Source organism: Stegostoma tigrinum, chromosome 37, assembly GCF_030684315.1.
Source record: "Stegostoma tigrinum isolate sSteTig4 chromosome 37, sSteTig4.hap1, whole genome shotgun sequence".
NCBI lineage: Eukaryota > Metazoa > Chordata > Chondrichthyes > Orectolobiformes > Stegostomatidae > Stegostoma > Stegostoma tigrinum.
In genome coordinates, this window is record NC_081390.1 from 1,340,808 (window position 1) to 1,365,584 (window position 24,777).

Sequence of the window (24,777 nt, forward strand, 5' to 3'; positions counted from 1 at the left end):
GCGATGAGGAAGGATTGGACAGGCTGGGGTTGTTTTGCTCGGAACCAAGGAGATGAACTGGGAATTTAATGGAGGTGGATAAAATAGGAAGGGCTTTGACACAGTGGGCCAGTCAGACTGGTTTCCCTTGCTAATACCAGGAGATGTTGATTTAAAGGGGTCAGTAGAAGGATTAAAGGTGAAATATTTTCCCTCTGGGTGTGGGGGGTGTTTGAAACCCACTCACTGAAAGGCTAATGGTGACAGATACCCTCAGCACCAGCCAGAAACATACTTGGATTTACAATCCGAGCTCGGCAGTAAGGTACATCAAGTGCGTTTTTTGGCCATCGTGGGCACGAAGGGCCAAATGATCTCTCTCTCTGAGCTTTGTGGTTCTATGAGTTGCACTTTCACAAAACTGACGCACACGGTGGCGGGGCGGGTGCAGTGGTGGTGGAGGTAGGGCTGCTAACTTCGAAAAACCACAAAGCTGGGAAGCTCTCAATTCCAGCATTGTAACCGCTGTCAGTTCCCCATTATGACAGCAGGTGGAGCTCTTGGGCAAGGCCAGGAGGACAATTAAAGGGACAGTGCTCTCTGGACCCGGCTACTTGGTACAACAGAGGGGAGGCATGAGGCCTGGTTTAACAGCTCATCCGAGAGATAGGACCTCTGACAGTGCTGCACTCCCTCAGCCCTGCACTAAAGTATTAGCCTTATGCCCTTTTGGACAAGTCTGTGCAGCAAGCCTTGAACCCAGTACCTTCTGGCTCAGTGCAAGTCACTGATCTTGGGGGCAATGACACACTGCACTGCTCAAACCCAGCTCTCTCAGCAGAATGGAAACCTGGTCATTGGAATACTGGGAGAAGACTCAGGGATGAGATATTGTTCCAAGATACAACTTTTAAAACTAAACAGAACTAATGCGTTATCTGGAACGACAGTAGAAACAGATTTGATTATCATTTTCAAAACAGAATTGAGGAAATAAATGAAGACAGAACAAAATTAGTAGAAGCTATGGCAAAGGACCTAGAGCGTGAGGCAAACTGGACTGGTTGTTTGGAGAGCCAGCATTGGCTCGATGGGTGAATGGCCTTCAATCTCAGCGAAGGGGCAAACTCACCCTTGAAATAGTTTGCTGCGAAACCAGCCTTGCTGATTGAGCCGTCCGACATAAACCTCATCCAGAGTTTGTTGGAGCTGGACTTGATGTCACTCGGTTTATTATAACCACAGAACTGGCCAATCAGTGGTGAGGTAGCACTGTCTCCATCACGCACCTCCAGGTAGTCATACGCACAGCTGTCGTGTCTTTCAATCTGGAAAGAGCAAACAGGAAGCTCTTTATGGAGAGATCGATCTCAGAGTCAATGGAAGTCAGACAAGTCACAGAACATTCCAGAAAGTCAATCCCAGCAACATTCTCATCGCACGCCACGACTTTACCTCTCCACAGTCCCCTGTCGCTGAATGGACACAAATTTCCTGTGGTGTGAGGAAGCCAGCTGAACTTTCGGGTATTAACTGCCCTGGGACATGGAGCTGGATCTCGGATTGACAGCCCCCAACCCCAAGCAGCTGAGGTTGGGGCAATTCCAGCCCCTATTAATGCCAACAATTGTACTTTAAATCCACAGAGACGAGAATCCAGTGCCCCAGTTTCTCACACACACAGTGCAGGAATCCAGTGTCCCCCCAGTGCACGCCAAGCAGGAATCCAGTGCCCCCCACCACCACCACCAATAACACACACACAAACACACACATGCACGCACACACAGAATGAAAGCTTGGCTTTACCTCAAAGGCCTGGAAAACGAGGCCTATATGATACTCCTCCGCAACAGTGATCCTCCAGGTACATTCCTTGGATGGCCGGTAGTCATCGGGATAATTCGGAGACTGAATCTGACCTGTATCCTTGTGAATATCACCCCCACAGATTGCTGCAGAGTAAAGGAGAGTTGGAAATGTGTCATGCGCTTTGTGGGGAAGGAATGTTTGTTACAGATTCTATGAATTTACATAAATACACTGTACAATTTACATTCATACTAAAGCTCTAAAATATCTAAGGTGCATCATTGAGAGTTACCAGACAAAATGACACACCACGACTCAGAACATCATATCAGGGTGGGGGACCAGAAGCTCTCTTTACATAAAAAAAACCCAGAAATTAAAAGGAGGTGGCCATTCAGCCCCTCCAGTCTCTTCTGCTAGTCATCAAGACCGTGTCTGATCTGATTACTCCACATTCCAGCTTTCCTCCAATAACCTATATAATCAGAAGACATTTCTTGAAGAGGTTTAGGAAAGGGCTTTCAGAGTTTGAGGTCTAGGCAAGCCCGTAACGAGATTAAGAAAGGTGTAAGGAAGGATTAAGAATATTCCTGATGGTGACTCTGGCTGAGGGAGCTGTTCTCCCACTGAATTGTATCACTGCTCTGACACAACTGGCAGGGGGAGGCTCTCTAAAATGCCCAGGCTCAGCTGACCTGTGGAAGGATCAGGGACTAGGGAGTCCCAGCATCAGGGTAGTGCTGTGGAGGGGCCCCTTGGCCAGCCCTCTCCAAGCTCTGGACAGGGCACAGGTGGCCACCGGTGCCCAACACACAGGGCCCAGACTCCGCAAAGTGATGGAACCATCATTTCATCCTCTTCACATTTGACAGGGTCCAGGTGAGCAACTGATTCTGGGGACTATCAAGTAGAATGGAATGTGAGTGGAGTGTACACCTCAAGGAGAGTCTTCCCTCGAGGCAGCATGAAGTCTAAAGGGATATTCCTTTAAAGGAAATTAAATTAGATTGGGCAAAAACAGCATAAAACCATAGAAATATTACAGCACAGAAAGAGGCCACTCAGCCCATTGTGCCTGTGCTGACTGAATAATCTAGCTGCACATTCTAATCCCACCTGGTCTTTGACCTACTTCGTTCTCTCGTCCTGGGAAGTGGTGGTGACTGGTGGATGGTGGGGGTGGTGGATGGGGGTTTGGGGGAGGTGTGTGTGCTCTGACTGGATCTTGATCTTGGTGCTGAACTCCTCTTGAGGAGCCCCATGTGGTGGAGCTGAGCACAATGGGATGGGGGACAGGGACCCACTAGCCTGACCTTGAAGGACAATCGGACCAGTTGCCCCCGGACTGTGTTTGCCATCCCAGGAATCCCCAAGGGGCATGCCAACAGTCAAGCATTCCGAAGTGGTTTACCAGGGATGGAAGGTTTGAATTATAAAGAGAGGCTGCATTGGCTGGGACTTTTTCCACTAGAGTGTCGGAGGTTGGGGGGTGACAATACAGAGGTTTACAAAACCACATAGATAGATAAGGTAAACAGCAGGAGTGTTTTCCATAGGGTGGGGGATTTCAAGTCTAGGGGGCATATTTTTCAGGTGAGAGAAGAAATATTTAAAGACGACATGGTGGGGGCAACTTTTTTACACAGAGTGGTTCACCTGTGTAATGAACTGCCAGAGGACAAGATGGATGTGGGTAAAGTTACAATGTTTGGATAAGAAATATTTGAAGGGATATGGGATAAGCGCAGGCTAGTGGGACTAATTTACTTCGGGTTTATGGTCGGCAATGACTGGTCAGTTTCCATGTTGTGTGACTCAGGTATAGGGATGTAAGTGGATCCTGGAGATCTGGAGTCAGTCAGCAGATGCTGGGAGCAGTAGGCAGTAATCTAGTGGTCTCAACACCATCTTGTCATCCAGACAATGCCAGTTTAAGTGCCACCAGGACAACTCAAGCCTCTTAATTCAGTTTCAAGATATTTCTAAATGTGTGGGTTTGTTGTAAAACCCTAACTGGTTCAATATGTCTCCTCTGCCCTTCAACTGTCCTTACCTGGAATCACAGAATTACCTGGCCATTCAGCCCACTGTGTGTCTACCTGCTGACTGAATGAACATTTCATTCAGTGCCATTCTCTTGCCTCCTCCCCATAATCTAAATGGAGGACGGACTGCAGAACTCCAAGGAACGGAGGGATTGAGTGCATGAGCCGCAAAATGTTGGTGTGCAAGCACAGCGTGTAATCAAAAAGGGCATTGGTCTGCTATACTTTATTACAAGAGGAACTGAGCATAAAAGTATGGAGATTATGTTTCAGTTCTACAGGTCAGGCCACATCTCAAATAGTTATTTGAGGAAGGATGTAAATGGATTGGAGGCAATGGAGAGGAGATTTACTTGAATGATTGAGTTGACAAATAATTTGGACAGACTGGGCTTTTCTACACTGGAGTTTGGAAGAGTAAGGGGTAACTTGATTGAAGTGTATAGGATCCTGAATGGTCTTCACAAAGTGGATATGAAAGGATGGTTCCTCTTTGTGGGTCAGTCCCAGAACTGGGAAACACTATTTTAAAATTAAGGACCGCCCATTTAGGGCAACGATGAGGAAAACATCTTCCTGTTAAGACTATTGCAACTTTGAAACTCTCTGCCGTTTATCTGCTTTTAATTCATGTGTTTGTAATAATGTACAACTTTTGAAAAGGAACTGTCTAATTGCTTTATGAAAGCATTGATTGATCATGCCTCCACCACATTCTTAGGAAATGCATTCCCGGGCCTTAATCACTCACTATGTGAAAAAGCATTTCTCTTCCACATCCATTACCAGTGCATTCCCTTCCAAGCTGCTTACCATCCTGACTTGGAAATTAATAGCTGCGTCTTCAGTGTCGCTGGGTCAAAATCCTGGAATTCTCACCCTAACAGCACTGTGGGTCAAACTACACCGGGAGGACTGCAGCGGTTCAAGAAGGCAGCTCACCACCAGCTTCTCAATGGGCAACTAGGGATGGGCAATGAGCCTCCCATTAAACTGGGCTGCTGTAATAACACATGTTACACTGTGGGCCTGTAATGGCCCCAATTACACTGTGACTCTGTAAGAGCCCCTTTCACACTGAGGCCCTATAATAGCTGGTATTACACTCTGGCCGCATAACAGCCCCTATTACATCATGACCCTGTTATAACCCCTATTACATTATTAGAGCCCTGACATAACTAAAGGTTTTATCAGCACCCCTCCGCCAGTGGTCAAAGACATTCAGTTTTGGAACTTCAGCTAAGCGTCTTCCAAGGCACACTTCAGGATACTCAATAATGCAGAGTCGTTGAGCAGAGGCTGATAGGCAAGTTCAGTACACATGAGGACAGCCTCAACCGGGACACGCACAAGCACACAAACTTGCATCTGCAGATTTGTAATTGCGAATACATTCTATTTTGTTCAAAAAGCACGCAATCTGTACACAGTCTATGTGGCATTTACAAATTTCTACTTTGGAAACAAAACCAGTCTGACTCCAAGTTAATACATAGCCAGATTCTAAACAAGGTCTCATAGCTAAAGAGCATTATCTGACCTGGGATGTCACCTATGGTATACTGACAAAGCCTTTAGTCATCTCAGGGCAGTGACTGGAAAGCAATTCTGGGATTTGCACAATAATCCTTTCTAACTGATTGAAGATTTAACAGCCATCTTAGGTTTGTTCGATACATTCACATCATTTCTATGACCCTTTCATCTTTTGCTTATAAACTCTCTGTCTGAGGCCACCTCTCTCCCTGACACCTGAAGAAGCAGCAAAACTCTGAAAGCTTGTGCTTTCAAATAAACCTGTTGCCCTTTTATACTGAGCTGTAACACTGCAATCTATGGATTCTATAAGCTGTAAGCAATGGTATATCGTCGTATTTTGTGAGCTCAAATCCTCCTCCAGGGCCTTGAGTACGAATGTCTAAGATTGATGGAGTATTCAGGAAGTGGCACAGTGTCATGAGGATCAGGCATCAAGTTGAGGGCACACACATTCCCTGCAGGGATGGAGAGCATTCCAAGACACCATTTGAAGTAAACCAGAGGAGTGCTCCATGAAGTCTTGACTAATATTTATGAACATCACAAAACAGACTCCTTGGGCACGTTCATTTTGTTCTGCAGGAGCTTGCTATGCACCTCAACATTTCAACAATAACCACAGTTCAAAAAGTTCTTCAATAGTTGCTAAGCATTTTGAGATGTCCTGAGGTTGTATTAGGCATTATAGAAATGCAAGTGCATCTATCTTTACTTTCACATAGCACCTGCTATTCTCACCACTATCGAAACTCACAGCTCTCATCCAACACCTGCAGGACCTGAGCAGCTACGGCACAGGCACAAAGTCTCCAAAAATGTTACAGAAGTCCACCATGGACACGCCGTCTCTTGTGGAGCAAGAGAAGGCAGCACACAAAGTGATTGTGTCAGCCTGGGGCAAGTGGAGAGGCCAGATGCTGACTCCCTACTCTCCATCCTTCGGGACATCACTGGGTCAGGAGCATATTCCAGCCACTGCCTGGCCCATGCTACTGCTTCTCTTCATACCTCACCCAGTTCATATCCTTCAATGTGCCCCTCTCCCTTACTACCACATCCTGCTGGACAAAAAGCAGATGATTCTGTCAGCCAGCTCATTCACATCACTGCCTTCCTATTCACAGTTATACATTGTCCCACTCTCCCGTTTCAAACACTGTAAATCAAAAATCAGCACTCCACACATAGAAGCCATTCAGCCCAACAGGTCTGTGCCAACAGAAGACTGTTCATCTATCCTCACAATTTTTCTCCTATTAGCTTTCCTCCTTCACAGATGGGTCTATTTCCCTTTTGGACCCCATTCCAAAATGTAAAGCCCCTGTGCCAGAGTTTGAAAAGTATTTAACCTTCTTGAGCAGCGGAGCGTCTCTGAGTGCCAGGCACATTAGCATCAGCTCTAAAACTGGCAACTGAGCTCTAAAGGTTGGAGTCGAAGTGGGTGTGGAGGGCATCATTGGTGCTAACATTGTCTGAAGATCTACTGTAAATACTCATCGGTACTAGGTAAGAGGAAGGTGCAACAAGACCTGGGTGTTGAAGTGAGCATGCAGGTGCAGCAGGCGCTGAAGACGAGAAATATTATGTTGGCCTTCATAGTGAGACAATTGGAGTACAGGGGCATGGATGGCCTGCTGCAATTGTACAAGGCCTTGGTGGGACCACACCTGGAGCATTGCCTGTGGTTTCTGTTTCCTGATGTAAGTGAAGATGTTCTGCCAGGGAGAGGGTGCAATAAAGGTTTACTGCTTCCTGATATGGTAGGACTGGTGTAGGTATAGAATCAGTAACAGTTACATTCACTGGAGTGTAGAAGCATGAGGGGGAACCACAAAAATCTCTAAAATTCTATCAGGACTCGACAGGATAAACGCACGGAGCAGGGGGCACTCCTAATGACAGGGTGTCCAGAACCAGAGGTCACAGTCTAATGTTACAGGGTAGGGCATTTAGGACTGAGATGAGGAGAAACTTATTCACCCAGAGAGTGGTGAACTTGTGGAATTCTCTGTTACTGAAAGCAATTGAAGCCAATACACTAAATATTTTCGGGAAGGAGTCAGATATAATCCTTAGAATTAAAGGGATCAAATGGGGAGAAAGCAGGAACAGGGTGCTGAGTTGGATGATCAGCCATATTGAATGACAGACCAAGCTCAAAGGGTTGAATGGCCTACTCCTGCTCCTATTTTCCAGGTTTTAATCTTGTGCAAAAGCTGACTTTTATTAACTTTTAAATGATCACTGATACAAACATTGGCCTTCAGCTTTCCACTTAAAATAACAGTCCTAAACAATTCAACTTTCCGTAAAGGTTCATGGGGTCATTTTTGTTAGTGTAAATCATTGGCAAAACATCACCTGTGAAAATATGGTTTTCTTGAAAAACATCAATACAGAAACATTAAGAAAATATATAAAAACATCGACACCTTCATACACAGCAGAGAAGCCTTTTCCCATCCAGTTACTGCTGCTGCGGAACTCAATCCAGAGCCAGCTGTCAGTGGAAATGATGGGTTCCGGAAGTTTCTCACCACAGAATCGACCTGAAATGAGACAGCCCAAGAGCAACATTAATCACTGGCCACATACAATGAGTCAACTTGACAATCACATTTTTTTAAATGAATTTTGTTTCAATGTACCTCATTAGGTGCATTTTCCTACCTCCCCCTTGGGGGAGATGGTGGTATAGGGTAAGGCGACTGGGCTAAATATCCAGAGGCCCATGTTAGTAATTTGAGATTACAGGGTTACTTCTCACCACAGGAGCTAGTGGAATTTAAATTCAACCTATCGATTCGGAATTGAAAACAAATTTCAAAGTCTCAATCACGGTAACAATCATCGATTGTTGTGAAAACCTATCAGGCTCACTACCAACCTTTAGGGAAGGAAATCTGCCATCCTAATCCAGTCTGACCTACATGCGATTCCAGGCCCACAGTCATGCATTTGCAAGGTGCTCAGTTCAGGGGCAATTAGGGGTGGGCAAAATAGGTCGGCTTTGCCTCCACCCCATAAATATTATAAAAATCATAAAGTTATACATATTAAAACAAATTATCTGGTCATTGCTATTTGCAGGAACTTGCTGCAGCTAAATTGACTGCCTTGTTTCTTGTACTACAACAGTGACTATATTTGAGTAGTACTTTATGAGTTGTAAAATACTTGTGACTTTCTGAAGATGTTTAATTTGCTTTATAAATACACATTTTCCTTTCTTTAACGTTAGAAAGTAATTAGGTCTGGAGATAGTACACTATCCAGGCAGGCAAGTGTGATACGGCCAGGTCAGAAATCTAAAGCTGGGGATCAAAACTGAATTTATTTATAGAATCCCTACAGTGTGGAAACAGGCCTTTGGCCCAAAAAGTCCACACTGCCCCTTGAAGCATCCCACCCAGACCCACTCCCCTATAATCTGCACACCCCTGAACACTATGGGCAATTTAGCATGGCCGATCCACCTAACCTGCACATCTTTGGACTGTGGGAGGAAATTGGAGCACCCGGAGGAAACCCATGCAGGCATGGGGAGAATAGAACATAGCAGAGTACAGCACAGTACAGGCCCTTCGGCCCACGATGTTGTGCCGTGGATTAATCCCAATCCAAAATTAAAATAACCTAACCTACATTCCCCTCAATTCACTGCTGTCCATGTGCATGTCTGGCAGTCACTTAAATGTCACTAATGACTCTGCTTCCACGACTACCACTGGCAAAATATTCCATGCGCTCACAACTCTCTGGGTGAAGAACCTCCCTCTGACGTCTCCTCTATACCTTCCACACTTGCAAACTCCACACAGACAGTCACCCAAAGTTGGAATCGAACTGGGTCCCTGGTGCTGTGAGGCTGCAGTGCTAACCACTGAGCCACTGTGCTGCCCCACTTGAAGTCAGCTCATTAACAAATAAAAGAGATTCTATTTAAAAAATGCCTCATTTGTGAATATGACTGTCCTTAAGGCTCAGCGGACAGTAGCATAAACATAAAATGCTGCTGTTTTCGGAAATCTGAAACACAAACAGAAAATACTGAGGAAACTCAGCAGGTTTAGCAGCATCTGTGGAGAGAGAAACAGTTTCATGTCTGATATGACTGCTTCTGGGGTTTTTGCTGTAGACAGTGTGAGAGGGGGTGCATAAGGAACTGAGGGTAAGGACGGTCAGATTGAAAGAGAAAGAATACGCTCATGATGGTAAGGGGAAGATTGAAATGTAAAATACAGGTAAATGATAGAAATGAAAAAAGAAAATGTCTGCTGAAAGCAAAAGATACAAATAAGATGTGACTGGGTGGGGGCAAAGAATTCAATCTCACTGTCATGCCTGAAATTCATTGAGGTGGGAGCACAAAGGGGTAGTATTACAGGATGTTTGGCTCAGTCAGAAGACAGTGCATTCACTCCAGAGACTCAAGCAATGTTGACTGATATTTGAGTGTTGTACTCAGGCAGTCTGTAGCATCAGAAGTTTTGGGATAGAAATTCACCTGGGCCTACTTTCAGATGCAGGCTGGGCATGATGAAAGCAACACGCACCCAGATAGGCCCAAAAGTAGCCACCAGGCCTCGCTTAAATCTTCCAGACAAGCAGCTGGCGGCTGCCTGCAGGATCTCTATTTGCCTCAGAAGAAGAGCTTTGAGGATGTGACTGAGAAGCACCAAAGCAGATGCTGGCTCGGCCACAGCAAACTGCTAAACCTGAGCAGGGCAGACTGGACCTTGGGGCGGCACAGTGGCTCAGTGGTTAGCACTGCAGCCTCACAGCGCCAGGGACCCGGGTTCGATTCCAGCCTCGGGTAACTGTGCAGAGTTTGCACATTCTCCCCGTGTCTGTGTGGGTTTCCTCCAGGTGCTCCAGTTTCCTCCCACAGTCCAAAGATGTGCAGACTAGGTGGATTGGCCATGTTAAATTGCCCGTAGTGTTCAGGGGTGTGTGGGTTATAGGGGCATGGATCTGGGTGGGATGCTTCAAGGGGCAGTGTGGACTTCTTGGGCCAAAGGGCCTGTTTCCACACTGTAGGGAATATAATCTAATAAAATAATCTAAACTCTGCTCAGCACTCACCAATTTCTTCCAGACGTTTTAAAATAAAGCCATTAGACCCATCATTAAGACATTGCAGATGTTTTTAAGAGAGTATTGAATCGTTATTTGAATTGAAATAGTGTGCAAGGGTATGGAGAAAAGCAGGAGATTGGCACTAAATAATGATGCTCATTCAAAGAGCCAGTAAAGGCACATTGGGCTGAATGGCCTCCTATTGTACAGTAATAATTCTGTGATTCTGGAACAAATTCCCATACTAGGTGTTTGCTATGTATGTCTGACCAGAACTACCCGCCGTTAAATTAAGATGATGTCTCCAATTTTACAGCTGGAAACCTCCTCCCCGTCAAAAGCTTCCCAACTGCAGATAGTACACCTCTCCTCTGAGCTGCCATGAGCAAGGTCTCCCAACACACCCTTCATGGATATAGCAGCAACTCTAAAACTCCACAAGTAGGAGGAGAGGCTGAGATTGCTGGCCGGGATTTGCTGTCATAAACTTTATCTCAGAGCCATAAAATTCCCACGCAACAGGCACAAAGGTAGGAATATTGGAATCCCACTAGCTTCTGATCCAACATGGCTGGACATCCAGCTCCCTGAGTAGGAATTGCATTTTGATGAGAGGTTTCATATTAAGTATATACAAATAGTTCATAATTCACAAGGAATGTAAATCCATTTGAGGAATAAAATGCCATTGGATAAGAGGACCGGCTTTGACCAGAGAAGTTTAGGAGAGATTAAAAGGAGAATAGTAATAATGAGTAGTGGGATGATTTTAGAAAAAAAGTGGATGACCTCAGAAGTGACAAAGAGGAAGAAAACTGAAAGACAGCAAACAATAAACACAAACTATAAGAGCCTTTAGAAACATATGAAAAGTAAGAGAGTAGCTAAAGTAAACAAGGTCCCTCTGAAGCAGAGACAAGATAAATCATACCTGGGAAATCATGGTCTGGATTTCCCAATAACCACATAGTTATTTCTGAAATGTAAATGTGAGTTTTAGATGGGCCCTGTGGAATTCCCATTGTAGCAGATTCCAGAGGAATGGCATGGAAAATACCACTGTACATGGAATCCCTCAAAAGTATCCATTATATTGGAAGTTTCCACCAACGTTAAGTAAATCGTCACTCAGAAATAGTTATACTATTAAATACTGAGTCTAACTTCTGAGTAATAATTAAACTGATTCTCCCAGCTTTCAAACGCTTCTGTGGGCCCCTAGACCCTGAACTGATCCTCTTACCCTGGGATCCGACAGCTCCCACTTCCCACTCTGTGCCCAGGACCCAATAATCCCTCCTAGCCGATACCGAAATCTCACCCCTCTCTGTGCCCAGAACCTGACAACCCCTACCACTGGATACTGACACCTCAATCCTCTGTGCCTGGGACCCAAAGATGTATGTTAAACTATTTTTGCAGGGCGTGGGATCTGGAAAGTATGTTCATCAGGGAAAGTTGAATGGTCAAAATTAGATGAGACAACAAGTGAGTTCTGTGGTAATGAGTTCCACAGGCTCACTACTCTAGACGTAGATAGGATAGATAGTGAAGAAATGTCTCCTCATCTCCATCCTAAATGGTCTACTCCAAATCCTCAGACTGTGACCCCTGGAACTGGACACACCCACCATCGGGAACATCCTCCCTGCATCTACCCTGTCTAGTCCTGTTAGAATTTTAAAAGTCTCGATGAGATCCCCCCTCATTCATCTGAACTGTAGCAAAAACAATCCCAACCTAGTCAGTCTCTCTTCATACTTCAGACCCACAGAGCAGGAAGGAGAAATGGCATCTGAGAAAGCTCCTCAAATGAAGCCATGAGGGTAGCACCTAAAAAATCAATAAGGACCAATCACATTGCTGTGAGTATACTGTAGATTCCTTAACCATCTGAGGGAAATAGAAGGCAGATTTGGAAGTAAATTTCAGGGAATTGTAAAATATTAGGGTAGCGACAGTAGGAGCTTTCAACATCCCCAGCGTTAACTGGGGTATCCAGAGTGTGAAAGGTCTGAAGGGAGCAGAATTCTTGAGATGTGTCCAGGAGAGGCTTTTTCAGTCAGTACATAGAAGAGAGGAGGCCCTGGCTTACTCCCACGTAATGAAGCTGGACAGGTGGTTGAAGCATCAGATAGGAGCATATTACAGTCAGTGATGATAACTCTGTTAAATTTGAGATGGTTGTGAGAAAGGACAAGAATGGGCCTTGGCTCAAAAGTTCTAAACTGAAGGAAGTCCGATTTTAATAAGATCAGAAACAATTTGACCAGAGTGGACTGGAAGTAGATACTTTCAGGTAATGCGTTAGAACAGAGGAACCTATTCAAGACGAGCACAGGTTCCATAAAGATAAAGGATGGGACTGAAAAATCCAACAAGCCCTGGATACCAGGGATATGCAGCATTGGATTAAGAGAAAAAGGGAGGCTTTTAACAGATGTTCATGGCTCAAAAAAACAGAATCCTAGATGGGGTATAGAATATGTAAGAGGGAGCTTTAAAAGAAGATTAGGAGAGCTAAAAGTGGATATGAAAGGACAATGGCAAATAAAGCAAAGGAAAATCCTATATTATTTTGAGGCATTAAGGGTAAAAGAATAACAAGGGAAAGAGTAGGGCCCACTAAGGGCCACAGCAGAAATTGGTGCATGGAATCAGAGGATGTAGGTAGGATTCTAAATGAATATTGTATGTGAAAGGGATAAGGTCTGTGATATGGTGAAGAAAATTAGCACAGAGAGGAGGTTCTAAGTGGTCTGGCAAGCTTAAAAGTAGCTAAACCTCCAGGGCCAGATGAATTAAATCTCAGGCTTTTGAGTGAGGCAAGGGAGAAAATAGCAGGGGCACTGGTAATAATTTTTCAATTTCTCCCTCGGGCCACAAGAAGAAAACAAGGGATAAAGCAGGCTGGTCAAGCTAATCTCACTGTTGGGGATACTACTGGAAGCAATGCAGAGGGAAGAAATAATCTGTATTTGAAGAGGCGGGGATTAATCAAGAGAAGTCAGAATGATTTTGTTAAGGGGTGGTCACATCTAACCAACTCTGATTGAATATTTTGAAGCAATGAACAGGCATATAGATGAGGATAATGCTTTGGACATCATTTACCAGGATATGGTACAAGGGAGACTGATAACAAAGTTAAGACCCCATGGGATGTAATTTTATTTGGCAAATTGGGTCTATGATTGGATGAGTAACAGGAATTAGAGGGTGATGGAAATCCTTGTCCAGAGAGTCCCACAGGGATCAGTGCTGGGGCTCTTGTTGCTTGTGAGTCATATAAATAATTTAGGCTTAAATGTTGGATAGTTGACCAGAAAGTTTGCAGATGATTCAAAATTTGGTGTGGTGGTAAATAATGAGGAGGATAGCCTTGTACTATAAGAAGATATAGACAGGCTGGTCGGATGGACTGATCAATAGCGATTGGAATTCAATCTGGAGAAGTGTGAGGTGATGTACTTGCTGGGACAAACAAGGCAAGGAAACACATGATGAATGGTAAGACACTGGGAAACAATGAGGATCAGAGGGACCTTGATGTGCATGTACACTGGACTCTCAAGGTATGAGGACAGGTAGAGAAAATGATTAAGAAGGTTGATGACACGAGAATTTGTGGTATGGTGGACAGTGGAGAAGGTTATCTAAGGTTACAGAGAGATCTTGATCAACTGAGTCAGTGGGCTGAGGAGTGGCAGATGGAGTAGGGCCTTGGGTAGTGCTGTAGAACAGAGATACCTAGGAGTTCAGGTATATAATTCATGGAAGTTTGCATCACATATAGACAGGGTGGTTAAGAAGGTGTTTAGTACAACTTTGATTGTGAGATTTGGGATGTCATGTTGAGTTTGCACAAGACATTGGGTGAGGCCTCTTCTAGAATACAGCATCCAGTTCCGATTACTTTGTTACAGGAAGTTTGCTATTAAGCTGGAGACAGTTTAGAAAAGATTTGCTAGAATGTTGCTGGGAATGGAGGGTTTGAGATATAAGAAGAGGCTAGATAGGCTGGGACTCCATTCACTGGAGTGCAGGAGGTTGAGGGGTGACTTTATAGAGGTTAACAAAAACACACTGCACAAAGAATTGGGTTCTTGCTGTTTAAAAGCAGGAGGTTAGAGATCATACCCAGGAGTGGCGCCTTCCTCCAGTATCCATTGCGTACCTCAATGTAATCGTACCAGCATAGGCTGCTCTTATACACGTCCATGGTTGTGAAATTTAATATGATCTGTAAGACACACAGCAACTTGTTCACAGTGTAACATTGTCTAAACATCTGGACCTTCTGTAAGATGGTCCTTAAAACCTTTCTCATTGACCAAGTTTTTGGTCACATGTCCCAGTATCACGTCAGGAGGCTCAGTTTGAAACTGTCAGCAGCAAACACACAAAAGATATTGCCCCTCTGTTTGGAACAGCAGCAAACGGGGGGAGGGGACAGGTAGTGGTATCCTGCACAGGACAGCAGAAAGATATCAGTGGTAGGCAAGTTATTGGACTGGATACTGAGGCACTGGGTCAACCAACATTTGGATAGTCAAGATCTGATTAGGGATAGTCAGCATGGATTTGTTTGTGGGAGGTCATGTCTGACAAATCTTTTAGAGTTTTTCAAAGAGGTAGCTAAGAGGATGGATGAGGGTAGGGCATTTGCTGTTGTCTATACTTTAGTAAGGTCTTTGACAAGATCCCGCACGTCAGGTTAGTCATTAAGGTTAGGTGGCATGGGATGCAGACAGAGAGAGAGCTAATTGGATTCAAAATTGGCTCGGTGGTAGGAAGCAGAGGGTGATGGTTGAAGTTTATTTCTCAGACTGGAGGCCTATGAATACTGGTGCGCCACAGAGGTCGGTGCTGAGACCTTTGTTATTTGTTATGGATGTACAAGGCATGATTAGCGAGTTTGTGGATGACACAAAATCAGGAGGTATCGTTGATGGCGAGGAAGGTTATCAAAGAATACAGGAGGATCTTGCTCAGATGGGGAAATGGGCTGAGGATTGACAAATGCAATTCAATACAGGTAAGTGTGAGGTGTTGCACTTTGGAAAGTCAAACCAAGGTGGATCTTGTACAGTAAATGGTAATGTCCTGAGGAGTACTGTGGAACAGAGGGACCTTGGAGTACAAGTACATAGTTTATTGAGAGCAGTGTCACAGGTGGACAGGGTGGTAAAGATGGCATTTAGCCTGCTGGCCTTCATCAGTCGAGACATTGAGAATAGGAATCGGGATGTTAAGGTACAGTTGTGCAAGTTGTTGGTGAGACTGCACTTGGAGTATTGTGTACAGTTTTGGTCACGCTGTTAAAGGAAAGTTACATTTAAGCTGGAATGTGTGCAAAGAAGATTTACGAGAATGTTGCTAGACTAGTAGGCCTGAGTTATAGGGAGAGGTTGGTCAAGATAGGAACGTGGGAGAATGAGGGCTGACCTTTTTGAAGTGTATAAAACTATGAGGGGCACAGAAAGGATGAATGCATAAAGGCTTTTTTCCCAGGGATGGGGAATTGAAAACTGGGGAGTAGATTTAAGAAGGGCCTGAGGACCAACTTCTTCGTGCAAAGAGTGGTGCATGTATGGAATGAGCTGCCACAGAAAGTAGTTGAGGCAGATACAAGAACAGCATGTAAAAACATTAATAAAGGTACAAGGATGAGAAGGGTTGAGAGCAATGTGGACCAAATGCAGACAATTGGAACTAGCTGAGTAGGCACGATGGTCAGTATAGACCACTTTGGGCTGAAAGGGCCTGTTTCCATGCTGTATTACTCTGTGACTCTACGACTACGAGGGATGGTAAGCTGATGGGTGGGTCAGCGGATCATGGACCAGGCAGGGGTAGGTCAGCGAGCAGGCAGGGAGTAGGACATAGACTGGGCAGGAAGTGAATCAGTGAGCAGCCCGGGAGTGGGTCACAGACTGGGCTGGCAGTGGGACATAGACCTGGAATGGGGTGGGTCAGGGAGCAGGCGGGGGGGTGGGGACAGGGAAAGACCAGATGCTCTCCAATCAAATGGAGCTTGTATGAGACAGAGAGAACAAGACTTACGCCAAACCCTGCTCACTCACATACCACCCCACCAACCTCCGGATCCAATGCATCATCCTCTGACACTTCCACCATCTACAATCTGACCCCACCACACTCCACTCCACATTCCCCTCCAGCCCCAGCACAGCCGGCACATTTCCCTGCAACCGCAGGAAGTGCTACACCTGCCCCTACACTTACCCCTCACCCTCATCCCAGGCCCCAAAACGACTTTCCACATCAAACAGATGTTCATCTGCACGTCTGCTGATTTGGTATACTACATCCGCTGTTCCCGTTGTGGCCACCTCTACATCGGGGAAACCAAGCGGAGGCTTGGGACCGCTTTGCAGAAAACCTACGTTCGGTTCGCACTAAACAACTGCATCTCCCAGTCGCAAACCATTTCAAATCCCCCTCCCATTCCTCAGATGACATGTCCATCCTGGGCCTCCTGCAATGCCACAGTGATGCCACCCAAGGTTGCGGGAACAGCATCTCATATTCCGCTTGGGAACCCTGCAGCCTAATAGTATCAATGTGGACTTCACAAGCTTCAAAATCTCCCTCCCTCTACTGCATCCCAAAACCAGCCCAGTTTGTCCCCACCTCCCTAACCATTCCTTCCTCACACCTATCCCCTCCTCCCACCTCAAGCCCCACCCCCATCTCCTACCTACTAGCCTCATCCCACCCGCCTTGACCTGGCCATCCTCCCTGGACTGACCTATCTCCTCCCTAACTCCCCACCTACACTCACCTTTACTGGTTCCACCCCCACCCCTTTGACCTGTCTGTCTCCTCTCCACCTATCTTCTCCCTTATCCATCTTCTGTCGCCTCCAGCTTTCACCTTATTTATTTCAGAATCTCCTTCCCCTCCCCCATTTCTGAAGAAGGGTCTAGGTCCGAAACATCAACTTTCCTGGTCCCCTGATGCTGCTTGGCCTGCTGTGTTCCTCCAGCTCTAAACCTTGTTATCTCTTACACTCACCTCTTTCCTGGTGATAATGATCTGCAGCCTAGTCTGTTTTTCAAAACACTTCTTGTTAATAGAGTTTGCAAAAAAAAGGTCTTAATTGTTTGCTCTGCTCCTTGGCTCTTTATTGATTGTCATTCTTATGAATTATACAGGAACAAAAATAAAGTTTCTGGAAAAGGTCAGTAGATCTGGGAGCATCTGTGAAGAAAAAAAAATCAGAGTTAACATTTCAGGTCTGGTGACCTTCCTCAGAAATTTATTGAGGAAGAGGTACTGGACCCAAAACAGTAACTCTGACTTTGTCTTCACAGATGCTGCCAGACCTGCTGAGCTTTTCCAGCAACTTTGTTTTTGTTCCTGATTTACAGCAACCACAGTTCTTTCGGTTTTTACTTATGAATTATACATTCATTTATTGCTTCAGAATTGCTTTTCCTCTCAAATTAATGTTTGCTGTTATGCCAAACCTTAATCTTTCCAAGATTAGCTTATTGCACACCAGGGTGAGAAACTTGAAACCTGATCTCACCCACCCTCACCAAAAGGTTGGACACGTTCAATGTAGAGAGAGCTCGACTTTGTACCAAACTCCACACTGTCTCTGTCCTGGGAGTGTTTGATGGGGTGAGTGAGAAAGCCTTGATGGGAGGAATTCACTTCTCCTGTGAGCTGATGATGCTAAACCCTCTGTTTTTTTGCTAGTGAGCATAGGCGGTGTTCTACTGCAACAAACATTCATATCTTTCACAACCTGCTGATTTATAATATATTCCATTGAAATGCTGAGAATGGGATCTGGACAGATTTATACTGAGAGTGTGAGCCACTGTGAATGGAGACTGGGCAGGTTCGGATGTGACGCAGGAATGGGCTGAGTGTGACTCTGTGGGGTGATGAAATCATGTGATGGGACAAATAATCCCAAAATATTACTTCAATTCAAATGGCAAATTTAGTGAAATTTAGGGGATTATTTATCTCACAGTGGTGCTAAACCCCTGCCAGGAATGTTCTGATATGCTGAATTGTCCCTTCCAAATCTGGGAACTGGGGAGATGGATCAATTGGAAGGACAAAGCCTCGAGCTACCAATTACTGTGTGAACTACACATAACCAGCTCACAATGGCACTACTGCTGCCAGCTTTTTGCCCATTTCCCACACTAGCCAGTATGTGGATATTATTCCATTGTGTGCCCAAACCCATTTGCACCAAGACTCAGTTGATCCACATCTCACATAACAGCCAGCAAACAGCAAGAGGCCAACAGCCCAACAGGTACTAGTATCCATTACAGTCTCACCTTCTCTCCTGGTGTCACCGATATTCTCCAAACACAGTGAGAGAAAGTTGGATACCCATTCGGAAAACCTGGGGTTGAAAAGTTCCCAAGTGAGTCCTGCAAGCTTTCACCACAGGCTGCAAAACAAAATGAGGCCTTTTAAATGATGGGCACTGAGGAGGGAGCACATTAAATATACTATTAAGGAAGGGGTGGAAGGTCATTCTGATGGGATTGGGTGGGAGGAGATGGAGAGGGCGAGGGATGTTTAATTCGGGGCTGACAGTGCCTTGAGAGATTGCAGGAAGAGGTTCTCTAATGTGAGATAATGCGAGTTCGGGGACAGTATGTTCCTATTAGGGTGAATGGTAAAGCTGATAGGAGTAGAGAACAATGAATGAATTGAGAAATCTCTAGTCAGGAATAAGTAAGTGACCTTTGTCAGTCATGGACACCTGGGATCGAGTGAGTCTTTTGAAGAGTATAAAGGGTGTAGTGGCATTTTTAAGATGGAAATCAGGAGGGCAGAAAGAGGATATGAGATAGCCTTGGCAGATATGGCTAAGGATAATCCAAAGAGATGCTACGAGTACATTGAGAGCAAAAGAGCAACTGGGGAGAGAACAGGGCCCCTTAAAGATCAACAAGGTCATCTATGTGTGGAATCACAGGAGTCAGGAGAGATACAGAACAAATATATTGCATCAGTGAGAAAAAAGACATGGAAGCTAGGTAACTCGGGAAATAAATATTGATGTCTTGAAAACAGTCCACATTACAGAAGAGGGGGTGTTGGAGGTCTTAAGAAGCTTAAAAATACATAATGTCCAGGTGTATCCCAGGACATTGTGGGAAGCTAGGAAAGAAATTGCAGGAGACATTTGTATCATTGAAAGCCATAGGTGAGGTGCCCGAAGACCGGAAAGTGGCTAATGTTGTGTCTTTATCTAAGGCTGCAATGAGAAGTCTGGGAACTTTCCATTGGTGAGTTTGACATCAGTAGTGGTTATATTGTTGGAAGGGATGCTGAGAGACAGGATTTACATGCATTTGGAGAGTCAAGGACTGATTAGGGATACGCAGCGTGAGACATCTTCTCTCACAAATCTCATTGAGATTTTTGAGGATGTGAACAATAGAAACCTAAAAAAAAGTGCAGGAGGAGGAGGCCATTCAGCCCTTCGAGCCTGCGTGACCATTCAATATGATGATGGCTGATCATGCAATCTCAGTATCCCACTCCCGCTTTCTCTCCATACTCCTTGATCCCTTTAGCCTCAAAGGCCACATCCAGCGCCCTCTTGAATATATCTAATGAACTGGCCTCAACAGCTTTCTGTGGGAGATAATTCCACAGCTTCACAACTCTCTGAATGAAGAAACTCTTCCTCATCTCAGTCCTGAATGGCTTACTATTTATTCTTAGACTGTGACCTCCAGTTCTGGACTTCCCCAACATCAGGAACATTCTTCCCACATTTCGCCTGTCCAGTCCCATCAGGATTTTATATGTTTCTATGAGATCCCTGCTCATTCTTCTAAATACCAGTGAGTACAAGCCCAGTCGATCCAGTTTTTCCTCATATATCAGTCCTGCCATCCCAGAAATCAGTCTGGAGAACCTTCACTGGACTCCCTCAGTAGCAAGAATATCTTTCTTCAGACTAGGAGACCAAAACTGCGCACAATACTCAGGGTGTGGCCTTGCCAAAGCCCTGTATAACTGCAGCAAGACATCCTGACTCCGATACTCAAACCCTCTCGCTGTGAAGGCCAGCATACCATTAGCTTTTCTCACTGCCTGCTGCACCCTCATGCCAACCTTCAGTGACTGTTGCACTGTGACACCCAGGTCTAATTCCATCTCGCCTTTTCCTAAACTGCCACCATTCAGATAATAATCCACCTTCCTGTTTTTGTGACCAAACTGGATAAATGGGGTACCGCAGGGATTGGTGCTGGGACCCCAGCTGTTCACAATATTCATTAACACTTTGGGCGGAGGTATTGAATGTCATATCCCCAAATTTGCGGACAGCACTAGGCTGGGTGGCAGCGTGTGCTGTGAGGAAGATGCTAAGAGGCTGATTGGGCAAATACTTGGCAAATGTAATATAATGTGGATAAATGTGAAGTTATCCACTTCCCTAAGTACCCTGGGATACAGAGCATCAGGACCAGGGGACTTCGAGATAACAAGGTGTCGAGCTGGATGAACACAGCAGGCCAAGCAATCCTGCTCCTAAGATGCTGCTTGGCCTGTGTGTTCATCCAGCTCTGCACCTTGTTATCTTGGATTCTCCAGCATCTGCAGTTCCTATTATCTCTGGCCCAGGGGACTTATCGGGTTTTAATCCCATCAATTTCCCCAATACCACTTCCTGACTAATAAGAACCCAATACAAGTTGGAGCAACAACACCTCATTTTCCGCTTGGGGACCCTACAGCCATCCAGACTTAATATTGAGTTTAATCATTTTAGGGCTTAAAATCTCCCATGTCCCAGACCCCCACCCCACACACCAGGCCATGTTACCACATAGTTTGTTCTTTGGATTGGAGGACTGTGACCAGCCGTGTTCCGCAGGGATTGGAGCTGGGTCCACCTTGTTTTCTCATTTATATGAACGATTTTGATGAGAATTTAGGCAGCACAGTTAGTAAGTTTGCAGATGACACCAAAACTGGCAGTATAGTCAATGGTGAAGAAAGTTGTTTAAGACTACAAAGGAATCTTGATCAATTGGGCCAATAGACTAAATAGTGACAGACGGAGTATAATTTGGATAAATGTGAGATGTTGCATTTCGGTAAGACAAGCAAGGGCAGACTTACATAAGTAACGTTAGGATCCTGGGTACTATTGTCAAACAGAGAGACCTAGGTGTTCAGGTAATTGTTTGATGGTTGTATCACAGGTAGACAGGGTGGTTAAGAAGGCATTTAACACGCTTGCCTTCACTGCACAGACCATTATGTACAGGAGTTGGGACTTCATGTTACAGTTTTACAGAACATTAGTGCACCCACTCTTAGAGTACTATGTACAGTTCTGGTTGCTTTGCTACAGGAAGGGTATTATTAAAATGGAGGGGGTGCAGAAAAGATTTACAAGGATGTTATTGGGACTGGAGGGTTTGAGTTATAAGGACAGGCTGGATAAGCTCGGTATTTTTCACTGGAGCATCGAATGTTGAGGAGTGGCCTTAGCAAGGTTAATAAAATCATGAGAAGCATAGATAAGGAGAATAGCAAAGATCTTTTTCCAAGGGTAGAGGGGTTGAAAACTAGAGGGCATATTTTGAAGGTGAGAACAAGAACATTTAAAAGGCACCTGAACGGCAATATTTTCACACAGTGGATGGTTTGTGTGTGGAATGAACTGCCAGAGTAAGTGGAAAATGAAGGCACCGTTACAACATTTAATAGACATTTGGACAGGTACATGAAAAGGAAAGGTCTCCAGGGATATGGGCCAAACACAAGCAAATGGCACTAGTTTAGTTTGGGAAACCTGGTCGGCATGGACGAGTTGGTCCAAAGGATCTGTTCTGTGCCATATGTCTCTAGGTGCTGTACAGGGGGCTGCTAAATAAGACAAGAGCCCATGGTGTGAGGAGCAAGGCACTGCCATGTATAGAGGATTGACTGACTGGCAGAAGGCAGAGAGTGGGTAAAAAGGGGTTATTTTCAAGATCCACGCTACACATTAATGATCTGGATGAAGGAACAGAGGGCAGTGTTGCTAAGTCTGCAGGTGACACAAAGGTAGGAGGGACCGGTGGTGCTATGGAAGCAGTGAGACTGCAGAAGGGCTTGAACTGGCTTGGAGGGTGGGTAAAGAAATAGCAATTGGAATACAGTGAGCAAAAGTGTGAGGTTATGCACTTTGGTCGGAAAAACAGAGTTGGAGACTATTTTTTCAATGGGGAAAGACTTCAGTATCTGAAGCAAAAAGGGACTTCGGAGTCTGAGTTCAGGCTTTTCTTAAGGATAACATGCAGGTTCAGTTGGCAAATGCAATGTTAGGGTTCATTTCAAGAGGTCTAGAATACAAGAGCAAGGATGGCTCAGACTGTGTAAGGCTCTGGTCAGACCGTATTTGAAATATTGCGAGCCCCAGTTTTGGGCCTTATCTAAAGAAGAATATGTTGGCGTTGGAGAGAGTCCGGAGGAGGTTTACAAGAATGATCCCGGGGACGAAGGGCGTGTCATATGAGGAGTGGTTGAGGACCCTGGGTCTGTGCTTGATGGAGTTTACAAGGATGAAGGGGATCTCATTGAAATTTACAGGAGACTGAGAGGCCTGGATAGAGTGGACGTGGAGAAGATGTTTCCACTGGCAGGACAGACTAGGAGTGAAGGGAAGACACTTCCAAACTGAGATGAGGAGGAGTTTCTTTAGCTAGAAGCTCGTTAATCTGTGGAACTCAGGGGGCTGTGGAGATCAACTCATTGAGTATATTCAAGACAGAGGTAAGTTCTTGGTTTAGTTAGGGGATCAAGGGTGACAGGGAGGTGGCAGGAGAAGGAGGTTGAGAAATTTATCCACCCTGACTGAATGGCCTAATTATGCTCTAGGTGCTTCACAGACAATGACATATTTCTGAACTATGTCTACTACTGTGAATTCAGAAATAGAAATGGTACACAGCAAGCTCCCACACACAGCAATGTGATAATGACTGGATCATCTATTCTTCATGATCACAGGATTGTTACAGTGCAGGAGGCAGCCATTCGGCCCATTTAACCTGCACTGGCTTGATAAATGAGCATTGAAATGCTTACTTGAGGGATAAAGTTAGAAGTCACACAACACCAGGTTAAAGTCCAACAGGTATATTCAAAATCACAAGCTTTTGGAGTGCAGTCCCCTCATCAAGTGCAATGAGAGAGAAAAATCCACAGACTTAGAATTTATAGGCAGATAAATGGAGCTGAGGGATATCTATTTGAGGGATAAATATTGGTTCCTGGAATATGGATAGAATTTCTCTGCACCCCTCCTCCAAATTGTGCCAGAATGTCTCAAATCCACACAAGGGGCAGGGAAAGGAAGGGCTTAGGTTTAGCATTTACCTCAGAACAAGGCATCTTGACAGTGCAGCACTCCTTCAGCACCGCCCTATGCTTTGTACTCCAGTATTTCAACCATTGACTTTCAAACCCAGGACCCGTGTGTTTGATAAGCAGGCCAGAGGCCCACTTGGAAATGCAGGAAAGCAGGGCTCCTCAATAACCCTATAGAAATCAGCATATGGAACATTACAGACATCCATGTGAATCAAAACAATGCAGGACATTGTGATAAGTTTTAACATTTACACTTCACCAGCAGCTCACTGAAGCTGCAAAGTGAGGAGCGGGAGCTGGCCTCTCCCACTGGGCTATTCACTGGGCTGTTTCACACTTTAATGCATCCCTTTTGCTTTGTGTTTGTTGCAGTTTCCGGCCTGTGCTTTGATACTTTAACAGGCGATGTTTCAGGAAGTCAAGCTCCCAGCAGACACCTGTCAATACCAGTCACAGCTGGAGAGGAATGTGGGCCCTCCTTTGATCAAATATTTTACAAGAACATCAGTGGAACCCTGCAACAATTAAGGCCAGTTAATGAGGGGGAATTCTTCAAAGAACGTTTGTGTCGACTACGCTCCAGGTGATAACGTTCTGCTTCACAGGTTGTTCCCAGCAGTGAACAGCAGCAACACATGAAGGAGAGCTTGTCTCCGACACAGTCTATGTTCCCGCAGTTATTACCAAGCCATTGATAATCAGGCTTCGATAACCTAGTGAGGTGCGAGCTCCTGTAGAGTGAATGCTAGGCTAGTTTCCTTCAGCTGCCTGTTTGTAGGACAGGAGCAACCTCAGTAAAAGAGGTTAATGTATGCTTCTCCGTCTCAGAATTTTCTAAGCTTTGGGAAGCATCTTAATTGCCGACTCCTGACATGCCGTCTTCTGCTCCAGGGCCACCCCTCCACCATATTTCTCCCACAGTGGGGTCCCT

General features: G+C 45.1%; 1 protein-coding gene across 2 annotated transcripts in view; it reads right to left on the reverse strand.

Moving 5' to 3' along the window:
- LOC125467640 (tolloid-like protein 2) overlaps positions 1-24,777 on the reverse strand; it is a 143,216-nt gene that overhangs the window by 28,748 nt on the left and 89,691 nt on the right. For both annotated transcript variants that reach the window (XM_048563771.2, XM_048563770.2), the window contains 5 exons: positions 18,791-18,906; positions 14,598-14,700; positions 7,811-7,927; positions 1,789-1,934; positions 1,112-1,307 (listed from right to left, as the gene is read on the reverse strand). In XM_048563771.2, coding sequence (XP_048419728.1) covers positions 1,112-1,307; positions 1,789-1,934; positions 7,811-7,927; positions 14,598-14,700; positions 18,791-18,906 — 678 coding nt within the window. The remainder of the gene's footprint in view (positions 1-1,111; positions 1,308-1,788; positions 1,935-7,810; positions 7,928-14,597; positions 14,701-18,790; positions 18,907-24,777) is intronic.